Below are 14275 nucleotides of genomic sequence, written 5' to 3'. Positions count from 1 at the left end.
CTTAGGCATCTCATGAAACTGGAGCTTAGAATTTAAATCACTACTGCAAATAGTAGCTCAAATTCTTTCCTACATGAAACACTAAAGAGTAATGAGAATAAAAGTTGAGGAAGGCATATAGGCAGCTTTTAAGACAAGGGTAAAGAAAATACCTATGTTGAAATCACTTTATGAACCAATGAGCATGTAATTTGTTTTTGGAAAAAAAAGGAGAGCATGTCTTAACCTCCTACATCTGTTTCAGTCTGTCACTTGATTTTAAACAGAAATCTGACAATCTGACATTACATCCTAAATGCTATTGCATGGTATATATTCCTTACTAATGAGAACATGTAAGAATTTCATGACACCCCCTTCAAAACAGTTGTTATTGTAAAACCAAGTATGGACTCGAAGAACTGAACAGCAAAAATAATAAATTCTCCAGTATCTAAATTACAAAATAAGCACACTACAAAAAAAGGCATGGAATTACTATTACAGAATCCAGTAAGCACTGGTATAAACTATTTCAAAGTATGCATGCTATCTTATACTGAAACACTGTATCTTCTCAAGCAGAAGTAACTTTAACTGAAGTTAATACAGTTCCCATTTTGTGGAAAAAACATGTATTTAGAAATTATCATAATATACTTACTGAAGTAGATTAAAATCAGTTGGTATTTCTGGAGCTGCTATCATTTCTTTATCATCTTCTGTAACGCCCCAATGTCAGAAATGTAGTCATATATTTATGTGGGTAAAATGATGATTTGCTTCTTTCTTCTAAGGCAGACAATTCCTTTAAAAAGGATGGGGGGTGGGGTATAAGAAATGCCATATTTATTATAAACACACCAAAAATGTTGGGAAGGGTATATACCCAAAAACTAAATTTCCAAGTGTCTGCTAAAGTGTTTTAGTAAATAAGGATTTCTATCCTTTGCATTTGACTGCTTTTTCTAGATATGGATTTGTTGCAACTGTTGTAGCCCCACAACAGTAACAACAAATACAAAGAAAGAAGCTTCTATTACAATTATTTTTTAGAATTTGTTATAATTCTCTAGTATGGCTTAAAAAAGACAGATGCCCTAACTAGAAACACAACGTGACTTTTACTCATTGTAAAATCTTTATGACAAGTTTCAACCGTAATACAAAATGCCTAAAAATTCTCTAGCTTTTGCTTATGATGTATAGTTAAAAGGAGCTAATTTTAAAAATCTAAGATATAATTTTGAAACATTTTAAAAACAGATTCTTCTATCACAGAAAAAAAAAAGAGATCCAAAGCCTGTTTTTTAATAACTAACTACTTCATGATAATACCACCTGCATTTAACAGGAAAACGGAAAAAAATGTTAGCCCAGATTGATCTATTCCTTCAAGGAACTTATAATCAATTTAAATACCAGTAATGTCATATGAACAACAGATGAATACATTTGTGACCAAACTAAGCCTGGCCATAGGAAGATGCAATTTCTCAGTAAGAGGGTGATCTAAAAAAGCAAATGAAAAGCCTATAAAAGAGAAAATAGGCTGGGTCTGAAGCTCTTAATCTTATGTATAACTTTGTTTTAAAACTTTATGCTTTTATTTCCAAGTGAATCTTTTACTTGGTGGCCACCTAAAGACTAAACATATCAAATAATTAATAAATCTTCAAATACCACATAGTGATGAGAAGTTCGTCTCATGAATGCTCTAAATTGAAACTGATCAATTTTTCCATTAATTTTAAATCTCTAAAACACATCATAAATGGCTACTAATATGTAATTGTATATCAGAGTTGAGACTCATCATCACATGTAGGATACACTCCAGCCTCCTAAAAATCCCAACTTATTTTATTATTTTATTTATTTTGAGCTGTGCTGGGTCTTCATTGATGCATGGCTTTCTTCTCTAGTTGCAGCAAGCAGGAGCTACTCTCTAGTTGCAATGCACGAGCTTCTCATTGCAGTAGCTTCTCTTGTTACAGAGCACGGGCTCTAGGTACATGGATTTCAGTATTTGCAGCATGTGGGCTCAGTTGCTCTGTGTCATATGGGATCTTCCCAGACCAAGGACCAAACCCATGTCCTGCATTGATAGGTGGATTCTTTACCACTGACTGAGCCACCAGGGAAGCCCCCAACTTATTTTAGAAAGAAAACTATTTTAAAAAAAGAGAACTATTTTGATTTTTATTTAGTGAGTTGGAGAGGTATAGAGTTAATCAGTTCTAATCAACACATCATCTAGATGGCAAAATGGAAATAAAGACTTGCTGTGTCTGTTTCCCTACCTGCCCCCACCCCTTCGTTTGAACACTTTATAAAACCAAACTCCGTGCATTCCCTAAATATTAATACACAGTTTTTAAGCAGACTTTAAAGACAGTTCATAAATGTATGCTCCCAAGGGACATAAAGAATGACTCAGCTCTGAAAAGCAGACAGCATTAAATAAAACAGGCTTCCCTGGTGGCTCAGATGGCAAAGAATCTGCCTGCAATGCAGGAGACCCAGGTTCAATCCCTGGGTCAGGAAGATCCCCTCAAGAAGAGAATGGCTACCCACTCCAGTATTCTGGCCTGGGAAATCCCATGGACAGAGGAGCCTTGGTGGGCTACAGAACATGGGATCACAAAGAGTCAGACCACGACTTAGCGACTAACACTTTCACTTCACTAAATAAAACAGGTATTGTATGATATACTATATTCCTCTAAATAACACAAAATTAATTTCTAGTGTATAAGAAGTCTTGCCAGGTCAAATTATTTTGCTCAAAGTAGGGCGATACTAACACATATTTGGTAATTAGAAACCAAAGCAAACACAAAAGAAAAACAGAATTTATAAAGATGTAAATCTCCCAGACAAGGTATCTGTATTTTAAAAAGAAGCATTTTCCCATGGTCTAATAGGTTTAGAAAAAAACTATTAAACTAGCCAACTCTCTATCCCAGTGAAACACCTGCTTTTTAAAGTTTCTAAATATTAAAAAATCCATCCATCCAAGTAAAAGTATCTACCATGTGTCAAATGTAATGGTGATCACTAGGTGTACAGTGATGAACAGGGGATCAATGATCCTTGCCCTTATGGAACTACCTGTAACAGTAAGACAAAGCACCTATTGCCACTTACTATTAAACATAATATTAAAGTCCATGTATCCTGAGCTTTTACTTTTCTTTCAAGAATATAAACTTTATCTGCAAGAAGAACTTAGAATTTTTCCCTTTTTATTTTAAACGTTTATAGCTATATATAAGTACAATTTGCCTCCCTCAAAGATTTTCATTAAAAATTCACAAAGTCTTTACATGTACTTAATGCCATTTGACCTAAATTGGGAATCCAGAAATTTTAAGAATACATAAAGCTCAAATAAAAGTGTAAGTTTAATAGTCAAACTCACCACAACATTCTAGGCCTACTGTATGTAGGTTATTAATTTTTAAGAAATATGCTCAAAGATCACAAGGTGGAGCTCTCACCTAATGTCAAAGAAAAACTCGTGAGATTTTCAGTATTTGTACCAATTCTCTGTAACTACTATAAGAGAGTTAACATTCTAACAGCTTTGGAGGATAAAGCATAGAAATGAAATTTGCTTTAACTCTTAATCACTATTTTCCTTTTGGGAAAAAAATACAACCAATAACAACTAGATTTTGCTGCTTCTTACTGAAACCTAAGCAAACACATTTGTTGATAGGTTGAGTAATATACTTTAAAGTAAAACCACTTCCTTAGCCTCAAGTGCATAATACACTATCATTAAAGATTTATTGAGTATATTCATATATAATTACTAGGTGAAAAAATAATGGGTGATTATATATATATGTTTTTATTCTATATGTTAAATTCAAGTAAACGCTTTCAGTAGTACTGCTTTTGATATAAACAGAGATCTAAAAGCTGAAATTTGATCACTATACTTTTCAAATTATCAATATTAAATTGTGTTTAGGTTAATTAATTCAATAACAAAAACTTTCTTCTTTTTCCACTTCTGAAAACCTGTTGGATAGAGGCTACTACTCTAGCACATAGACACAAATATATATTAAATATATAAGTATACTTGCATCCTAACTCCAAATAATGACTTAAATGATTAAAACTACCCACCCATTGCTGAAAAAGTAAAAAAATACAAAAAATCTGCTTTTCTTTGATATTGTTTAAAAACCTTAAAGTAATTCTGATTTCTTTTTATAAAATAATGATTGTTTTTCAAAGTTCCTTTAATTCAATCCCAAGGGGTCTCAAGATAGAAAATAAAAGCTACAAAACAAAGTCATCACTAACAAGGTCCCTCAGAATCCACATGTTACTGGGGAGTGGAGGCAGCACTGAAAGTAGCTGGTGTGTTAATTCTCTCCATGAAAATGCAGAACCAACTGCTAAAAGCTGGCAAATTCAGCACATGTACCACACACTATCCCCTTTACTAACACTCGCCCAAAAGGGTTATTACATTCTTCTATCTATAAGGATCACATCTTGGAAATGTATATACCCTTCTAAATGCCACCATCATTATAATACAAACACTTAAAAATAGGGTAAATGTCCGGCCATGAACTAACTTATAGTACAAGAATGTAATTAATATTTATACACTGAAACTACTTATGACTGTGCAGCAACTTTGACAACTTATAAGTCTTGTATTAGGATACAATATTAACCAAAAAACAACACAAAGGAAAACAGCTGATGTATCAGAGTGGTGAAAATGTGGATAATTTAAAATTTTTAACTATGATGTTATTGTTAGTAAGAAAAAAAAGTCAACTATGAGGGTGGAAATTTATTTCTCAATGTCTTCTCTTAATATCTGAACTATCTGAGGAACTACAAAACTATCTCTGTTGCTAAAACCTGATTTAATCATATTTCAGGTACATAATGTTATAAAGTTAAGCATCTATAAGAAATCCTGACTTCTATAATAAAATTATCTTTATTATGTTCACCTATTCAAGATTAGCAGAGAACAGAAACTTTTATATGAATTCCAGACAAAACCCAAAGGTATGTTCCTTTTATTGGCTTATCTACTTTTCTTGGGAGATAGCAGAAAGAAGTCTGTCTTTTAGAATGAGATTGTGAAAGGCTGGAGACTAGTTCCTGGAGTAGTATGTTTAATCAAAACAGGAAAATCACTATCATTCCTCATGTTAAATGATACATGGCAACACTGAATACATAGGGCAAGAAATGAAAAGCTCACCAAAAAATTAAATTAGACATAAATACCTACCTTCAAAGACAAAATCTACTATTGCCCCTTTGATGATAATAAGCTTTAAAAAAGATTTCTCCTTGCTCAAAAAGATGTTTTTCTTCCCTCTGTTTATCTCCTTGCATATAAATCTGTGCATGCTCAGCCATATCCAACTCTTTGTGACCCCATGGACTGTAGCCTGCCAGGCTCCTCTGTCCAAGGAAATTCCACGCCAGAATACTTGAGCAGGTAGCCATTCCCTTCTCTAGAGGATCTTCCCGACTCAGCAATCGAACCTTCATCTCCTGCATTGTAGGGGGATTCTTTACCGTCAGGGCCACAATTTCTACTAATAGCTTTCTGAGAATGACAATCAAGCAATGATCATGTATACTCAGACCAGCAACACGATTTTAACCTAAATGTTTCTTGATAGCATACTCATATTACACCTACCACATATTATCATTTGCAAATATATTTAGGAGTTCTAAAAAAATTTCGAATTGTTGCACCTGTTCCAGAGCAGGAATAGGTAATCTGGAGAAGGTATGACTAGAAGAAATCAAAATACATAAGGGAATTAATAATCCTGTCTACATTTCCTAACTATAGGAAAGGTCACATATCTCCCCTTACGAATTTAAAAAGTAATATATAGAATGAAGGGAAGACCAAAAGTAAAAAAAAAAAAAAAAAAAAAAAAACAGAAACTTTAAAATAACTAAGTGGACAAAGTGAACACATCTAACGCCACAACACTTCAAAAACAACTTTTACTTTCAGGAAGAGGGGAAGGAGCAAGCTGGGGCACAGTCTACACAGATCTGGCATCACTATACACTGCCAGAATATACACTGCCAGAAACTAAGCCAGACAGAACTGGAAACATCCACCTGTTCCCCTCCTATTTTTAAATGTATGATAGTAGATGCTCAGCAATCTTATTTCCTTGTCTACCCACATTCCCCAATACTTTGCAAATGTGACTCAAATCCTAACCACAATTGGTATCACCTGGCCCAATCTAGTCAGCTTGCCCCAGTTCTTGACCATCAGTTCTGATTTCTGTAGAAATTTAGCACACCATGGTTAACTTCACAATACACGAGTGCGACCATGGTAGGGGGGAGGGGAGGGGGATGAGAAAAGGCTTCTACCTTATTCCTGCAGACCCACTACTCTATCACTCTGTACTCAGTCGTACCCTGTGACTGAGTCATCCAAGGATCAATACTCTGCCTAGTTCTTCCTGTATCTACCAGCTCCATCCCAGGAACTGGAATCCTGCTCTGAACCAACCTAAAAAAGTCTGTGTCTCTCTCTCTCTGCTTGCCCTCATCTAAATGCCACAATACCGTCCTCCTCTCATCTGTCTCCATACTTGCAATGACTGCTGCTAGACACCGAATACCATATCATACCTGATATAGTGACACATAGCAGCTTTCTAACTCCAAGACTGCTAATTCCCCAATTTGCCTAACCAGCTGCAGTTGACTAGACAGTATCTGGCCCTATCACAAAATAGATATCAAAACAGGTAAAATATTTGTTTTATCAAATACTGTCACCTTAAAAATCATACCTCAGGCTGTAAGGTCAACAGCTAGACCATGAATCACTTTTTAAAGTATTGTCAATGTTCACTCTTCATCACACTTATACCTGAATATTAATACCAGGATTTATCGCTTTCTGCACTAATTTAAAATATGTGCCCCACTGACATAACTTTCTGTATGTTAAGTCACCATGAGTAAACAGCAGCAATTACTAGAGGGTGGAGTGGCCTTCAACGTTTCAGAGGTGAGACAAAATTAACTGGTATAAATGAGTGTCTAGATCTGAAAATCAAATTTACAACAACCAGCTAATTTCATGTGTTAACACTTGTAAATGGCATGCAGCATGATATAAACACCATGTAGTATTACCATCAAATCCACTTCATAGTGGGCACTACTGGCTCACTGACATATTTCAAGCAATAGCAGATGTCAAAACAAAGTAGATGAAGACAAGATAATCCCACCCAGATTTTGAGGGAAATTCACATTTTGATTTCATATGCTCTCTAGTTACATCAAGAACTTTCACATTTATTCAAGGCACTAAAACATATCTAAATGAAATCTTGAGTATTTATTAATAATCCACATGAAATGGAGATACAACTGTAACTTAGATACAGTTCAGTTAATAAAGCATATAGTGTAAAATAAATCAATTTATAGAGAACAGTGGGAAATTTAATCTTAAAATTCAGAATTGCAGTTACTACTACCAAGCTACAAGGTAAGAGGCTTCCCTTTTAGCTCAGTCGGTAAAGCATCTGCCTGCAATGCAGGAGACCTGGGTTCGATTCCTGAGTCAGGAAGATCCCCTGGAGAAGGAAATGGCAACCAACTCCAGTATTCTTGCCTGGAGAATCCCATGGACGGAGCCTGGAGGGCTATAGTCCATGGGGTCGTAAGGGTCGGACACGACTTAGCGACTAAACCACCACCACTACCAAGCACAGTATTTTTGGTTCATTTTATTATTATCACAAACATTATATATATGCTACATATTTAATATTTCTTGTCCCTTACACTTCTCATTTTTGAAATCTGCAAGCCTGGCTTCAGCAGTACGTGAACCGTGAACTTCCAGATGTTCAAGATGGTTTTAGAAAACGCAGAGGAACCAGAGATCAAATTGCCAACATCCGCTGGGACATTGAAAAAGCAAGAGAGTTCCAGAAAAACATCTATTTCTGCTTTATTGACTATGCCATAGCCTTTGACAGTGTGTAACAATAAACTGTGGAAAATTCTGAAAGAGTTGGGAATACCAGACCACCTGACCTGCCTCTTGAGAAACCTATATGCAGGTCAGGAAGCAACAGTTAGAACTGGACATGGAACAACAGGCTGGTTCCAAATAGGAAAAGGAGTACATCAAGGCTGTATATTGTCACCCTGCTTATTTAACTTATATGCAGAGTACATCATGAGAAACGCTGGGCTGGAAGAAGCACAAGCTGGAATCAAGATTGCCGGGAGAAATATTAATAACCTCAGATATGCAGATGACACCACCCTTATGGCAGAAAGTGAAGAGGAACTAAAGAGCCTTTTGATGAAGGTGAAAAAGGAGAGTGAAAAAGTTGGCTTAAAGCTCAACATTCAGAAAACGAAGATCATGGCATCCGGTCCCATCACTTCATGGGAAGTAGATGGGGAAACAGTGGAAACAGTGTCAGACTTTATTTTTCTGGGCTCCAAAATCACTGCAGATGGTGACTGCAGCCATGAAATTAAAAGAAACTTACTCCTTGGAAGGAAAGTTATGACCAACCTAGACAGCATATTCAAAAGCAGAGACATTACTTTGCCAACAAAGGTTCATCTAGTCAAGGCTATGGTTTTTCCAGTGGTCATGTATGGATGTGAGTGTTGGACTGTGAAGAAAGCGGAGTGCCGAAGAATTGATGCTTTTGAACTGTGGTGTTGGAGAAGACTCTTGAGAGTCCCTTGGACTGCAAGGAGATCCAACCAGTCCATTCTGAAGGAGATCAGCCCGGGTGTTCACTGGAAGCACTAATGCTGAGGCTGAAACTCCAGTACTTTGGCCACCTCATGCGAAGAGGTGACTCATTGGAAAAGACTCTGATGCTGGGAGGGATTGGGGGTGGGAGGAGATGGGGGTGACAGAGGATGAGATGGCTGGATGGCATCACCGACTCAATGGACATGAGTTTGGGTACACTCTGGGAGTTGATGATGGACAGGGAGGCCTGGCATGCTGTGATTCATGGGGTCACAAAGAGTTGGACACAACTGAGCGACTGAACTGAACACTTCTCATTAGGTAACACCTTATTAAAACATCTAACATTAGCATCCACTTGATATAAACCACTAACCTTCCCTACGAATATCCACAGCATATAATTCATAGGCTTGAATTATATTCATATTAAAGTTCAGAAATCAAATGTTTTCACACTAAAGTTTATAAACATAGTATAGGTACTTCCCATTTCAAATCTAAAAGGTTGCTAATTCTACACAATGACAATGATGGGAGAGTCACACATATATTGTACTCCAAAATTATTTTAATTATTTCTAAACTTAAGCTTTCCTAAATGAAGATTAAAACATGTAAACTACTTTTTAAAAATTAAATCTAAGCCAAATAAAGATGCTACAAAAAATGGCAGACCAATATCCCTGATGAACACCAACACAAAAATCATCAACAAAATATTCGCAAGCCAAATTCAATAGCACATTAAAAGTAATAGACACCATGACCACAGTAGGATTTATTCCCAAAATACAAGCCTGGTTCAGCACATGAATATCAAGCACTGTAATGTACCATATTAACAGAATGAAGAGCAAAAACCCCTCATGATCATCTCAACTGATATAGAGAAAGTATTTGGTAAGATTCAACATCTTTTCATGATAAAAACACTCAACAAACTAGACAGTGAAGAAAGGTACCTCAACATAATCCCATGGACAGAGGAGCCCAGTGGGCTACAGTTCATGGCATCACAAAAGAGTCGGAGACAACTTAGCAACTGCTACTGCTACTGCTGCTGCTAAGTCGCTTCAGTCGTGTCCGACTCGGTGCGGCCGCATAGATGGCAGCCCACCAAGGCTCCCCCATCCCTGGGACTCTCCAGGCAAGAACGCTGGAGTGGGTTGCCATTTCCTTCTCCAATGCATGAAAGCGAAAAGTGAAAGTGAAGTCAGTCAGTCGTGTCTGACTCTTAGCGACCCCATGGACTGTAGCCCACCAGGCTCCTCCGTCCATGGGATTTTCCAGGCAAGAGTACTGGAGTGGGGTGCCACTGCCTTCTCCAACTTAGCAACTAAACAACAATAATAATAACCTCAAATAATATAATAAAGAATACTTATGAAAAGCCTGCAGCTATAATGGTAAAAGACTAAAAGCTTTTCCTGTAAGATCAGGAACAAGGCAATGATGGCCTCTCTCTCCACTTCTATTCAACATGGTACCGGAAGTCCAATCCAAACCAATTAGGCAAGAAAAAGAAATATAACCCATCCATATTAGAAAGAAAGAAGCAAAATTATCTGTTCATGGATGAAACAGTCTCACATGTAGAAAATTCTAAAGATTTCATCCCACCACCAAAAAAAACTGTTAGAATAAACAAATTCAGCAAAGTTGCAGGACATAAAGCCAATACACACAAGTCAGCTGTCCTTCTACACACCAAAAATGAACAATCCAAAAAGGAGAACTATTCCATTTACAATAGCACCAAAATGAAGACTTAGGAACAAACCTACCAATGATGTGGGGAACTTAAACACTGAAATTTATAAAACATTGCTGAATGAAATTAAAGCTTTAAGTAACACAAGAAAATGGAAAGATACTCTATGTTTAGTGATTAGAAGACTTAATATTAAGATGCCCATACTACCCAAAACAATATACAGATTCAAACAATCCCTATCAAAATCCCAAGTCTTTTTGGGTAGACATAGAAAAATTCAAGGGACTCCAAAAAACAAAAAGAGTTTAGGGAAAAAGAAAACAACCTTGGAGGAAACACACTTCCTGACTTCAAAACTTATCACAAAGGTAGAAATACTGGCATAAAGACAGATATACAGACGAATGAAATAGATGCAAGAGGCCAGAAATAAACCCTTGAATACACACTCAAATGACTTCTGACAAGGGTGCCACGACCATTCCATGGGGTTTCGCTTCATAAAATGGTGCTGTGAAAACTGGATATCCACACACAAAAGGATGCAGATGGATCATTCATATCTCACACCGTATACAAAAATTAATTCAAAATGGATTAAAGATCTAAATGTAAGACCTAAAACTATAAAACTCCTAGAATAGAACATAGGGGAAAAGCGTCATAACACTGGACTTGGCAATGATTTCTTAGATATGACACCAAAAGCACAAACAGACAAATGAGACTACGTCAGAACATTTACACATGAAAGGACACAATCAACAGAGTAAAAAGGTAACCTACAGAATGAGAGAAAATATTTGCAAATCATATCTGATACGAGGTCAACACCCAGAATACACAAAGAATTTCTGGAACTCAACAAAAAAATCAAGTAACACAAATTTTAAAAACAGACAAAGGATCTGAATTGAAACCAAATCAAAACTACAATGAAATACCACTTCACATGTTCTAGGATGGCTTGAATAAAAAAAAAAAAAAAAAGACATAATAAGTGCCTGCAATGATGTGGGAAAAAATTGAACACTTGTGCACTGTTGGTAGGATTATAGAATTGTGCAACTACTATGGAAAATACAGAGGTACCTCTAAATTTTTTAAATAGAACGGCCATATACTTCAGCAAATCTCTTACTCCCAAGCACGTATATACCAAATATTTGAAAGTTGGGTCGTCAAAAGATATTTGCACACCCATATTCATAGCAGGAAATTCACAATAGCCAAGAAGTGGAAGCATCCCACATGTCCATCAACAACTGAATAAATAAACAAATATGGCAAATACATACAATGGAATATTATTCATCCTTAACAAAAAAGGAACTCCTGTCACATGCTACAATGTACATGAACGTTCAAGACATTATTGTAAATTAAAAAAGCCAGTTAGTCACAAAAAGACAAGTATGTATGATCCTACTTACATGAGGTACCTAAAGTATCAAATTCACAGAAACAGAAAGTAGAATGGTGGTTACTAGGTTTTTCTTTGGGGAGGGGCAGGGAGGAGGGAAGTTTTGTTTAATGGGTATGCTGCTGCTGCTAAGTCGCTTCAGTCGTGTCCGACTCTGTGCGACCCCACAGACAGGCAGCCCGCCAGGCTCCCCCCTCCCTGGGACTCTCCAGGCAAGAACACTGGAGTGGGTTGCCATTTCCTTCTCCAATGCATGAAAGTGAAAAGTGAAAGGGGAGTCACTCAGTCGTGTCCGACTCTTCACAACCCCATAGACTGCAGCCTAGAGTTTCAGAATTGCACGATGAAAAAGGTCTGGAGACTAGTTTCATAGTAATGTCAATTTACTTTACACTGCTAAACTGTCCATCTAAAAATGGTTAAGATGGTAAATTTTATGTTTTTTTAAATCACAATAAAAAATGTATTTAAATCCTTTTATCAAGCAAGTTTCTCTTATATCAAATATTCATAAGATTTTACCAATCACTTGAGAACTCCTTTCTACTGAACAAGCATACTATACAACCTAACTAATGATAGCTTTCAAAATGCAGTTTTATAAATTAAGACATAACTGAAAAAAAACAAACAAAAAAAACAGAAAACACTGACAACTGATACTTAGAATACTGCATTTTGACAATTTTTTGTCTATTTATACAGTAAAAAGGAACTAAAGTTTGTATCTTTATGGCAAAACAAAGAAATACTAGCTTTAAAAAAAATTTGAAGTACTCAGTTGAACAATGCAAGCTAGTCTCAGCTACCTCTTTACTCTGGTAAGGAGTTTGGCAATTTCTTCTAAAAACCAAATAGTTCACCACAAAAAATAAATGATAATTATGTGACAAAATTGAAGTGTTAGCTAAAGCTACTATGATAATATAGTAGCTAAATATGATAATCATATTTGCAATATAAATGTATCAAATTGGCACACTATATACCTTAAACTTACTCAATGTTATATGTAAATTGTATCAATAAAAACATTAATTAAAACCACACACGCATTTCCCATAAAAATCAGCAAACTTCTGAGCATTTATCCCAAGAAATGAAAATCTACGTCCACACAAAAACATGTACACAAATGTACATGAATAAACATGTACAGCTTTATTTGTAATAGCTAAAAATTGAAAATAACTCTGTTATAGGTTGAATTGCGTCCTCCCCAAACTCCTATTTTCAAGTCCTAACCCCCAGTGCCTTGATAAATGACCTTACTTAGTCTCTACAAAAGTTATCAATTTAAAATGAGGTCCTCAGGATGAGCTCTAATCCAGTATGACTGGTATTCTTATAAAAGGGGAAACTTGAAGACAAACATACAAAGTGAAAACCTCATAGAAAGATGAAGGTGGCGATCCGGGTGATGCTTCTATAAACCAAGAAAACCTAAAGATTTCCAGCAAACCACCAGAAGCTAGGGAAGAGGTATGAAATGTATTCTCTCTCATTGCCTCCAGGGGGAACCAATTTGACTGATACTTTGATCTTGGATTTCTAGCCTCCAGAACTGTGAAACAATAAATTTGTTGTTTAAACCACGCAGTTTGTGGTGCTTTGTAATGGCAGCCCAAGCAAACTAATACAAACCCAAATATCCTTAATCCATTCACTAATGGTTATTAAAAAAAAACTGTGGTATATTCAAACCATGAAATATGGCTCAGCAATAGAAAGGAATTAAGTGTTGGGATGTAACAACTTGGATGAATCCCAAGGGTATTTTGAGTGGGGTGTGGGGGAGAGTCAATTTCAACTGTACATATTGCATGATTTCCATTTATGGAACAGTCTCCAAAAATGACAAAATTACGGAGAACAGATTAATGCTGACAGGGATTAGGAGGTGAGGGAGCAGGAAAGTAAGTAGTATGAGGGATCTTTGTGATGATGGAACAGATCTGTATCTTCATGGTGGTGGTCACAAACCAGTCAATCCTAAAGGAAATCAACCCTGATTATTCACCAGAAGGAGTCATGCTGAAGCTGAAGTTCCAATACTTTGGCCACCTGATGTGAAGAGCCAACTCATTGGAAAAGACCCTGATGCTGGGAAAAGTTTGAAGGCAGGAGAAGGGGATAAGAGGATGAGATGGTTGGATGGCATCACAGACTCAATGGATATGAGTTTGAGCAAGCTCTGGGAGATGGTGAAGGACAGGGAAGCCTGGCGTGCTGCAGTCCATGGGGTTGCACAAAGAGTCAGACACAGCTGAGTGACTGAACGACTAAACAACAAATACGTGTGTTAATTTGCTTAGAATTATAAACACACAAAAACAATCTTACAAAAAAGCACACATATAACTTGTAAAATCT

At 36.4% G+C, this 14275-nt stretch overlaps 1 protein-coding gene across 12 annotated transcripts in view; it reads right to left on the bottom strand.

Moving 5' to 3' along the window:
* Positions 1-14275, bottom strand: part of STAG2 (STAG2 cohesin complex component) — a 130670-nt gene that overhangs the window by 81132 nt on the left and 35263 nt on the right. For all 12 annotated transcript variants that reach the window (XM_055564022.1, XM_055564016.1, XM_055564017.1 and 9 more), the window contains one exon: positions 644-787. In XM_055564022.1, the coding sequence (XP_055419997.1) occupies positions 644-687 (44 nt within the window). In that variant the 5' untranslated portion in view covers positions 688-787. The remainder of the gene's footprint in view (positions 1-643; positions 788-14275) is intronic.

The sequence above is a fragment of the Bubalus kerabau genome, chromosome X, assembly GCF_029407905.1.
Source record: "Bubalus kerabau isolate K-KA32 ecotype Philippines breed swamp buffalo chromosome X, PCC_UOA_SB_1v2, whole genome shotgun sequence".
In the NCBI taxonomy this organism is placed as follows: domain Eukaryota; kingdom Metazoa; phylum Chordata; class Mammalia; order Artiodactyla; family Bovidae; genus Bubalus; species Bubalus kerabau.
The sequence above is the reverse complement of the archived record's forward strand: the minus strand, read 5'-3'. Positions and strand labels throughout refer to the sequence as shown.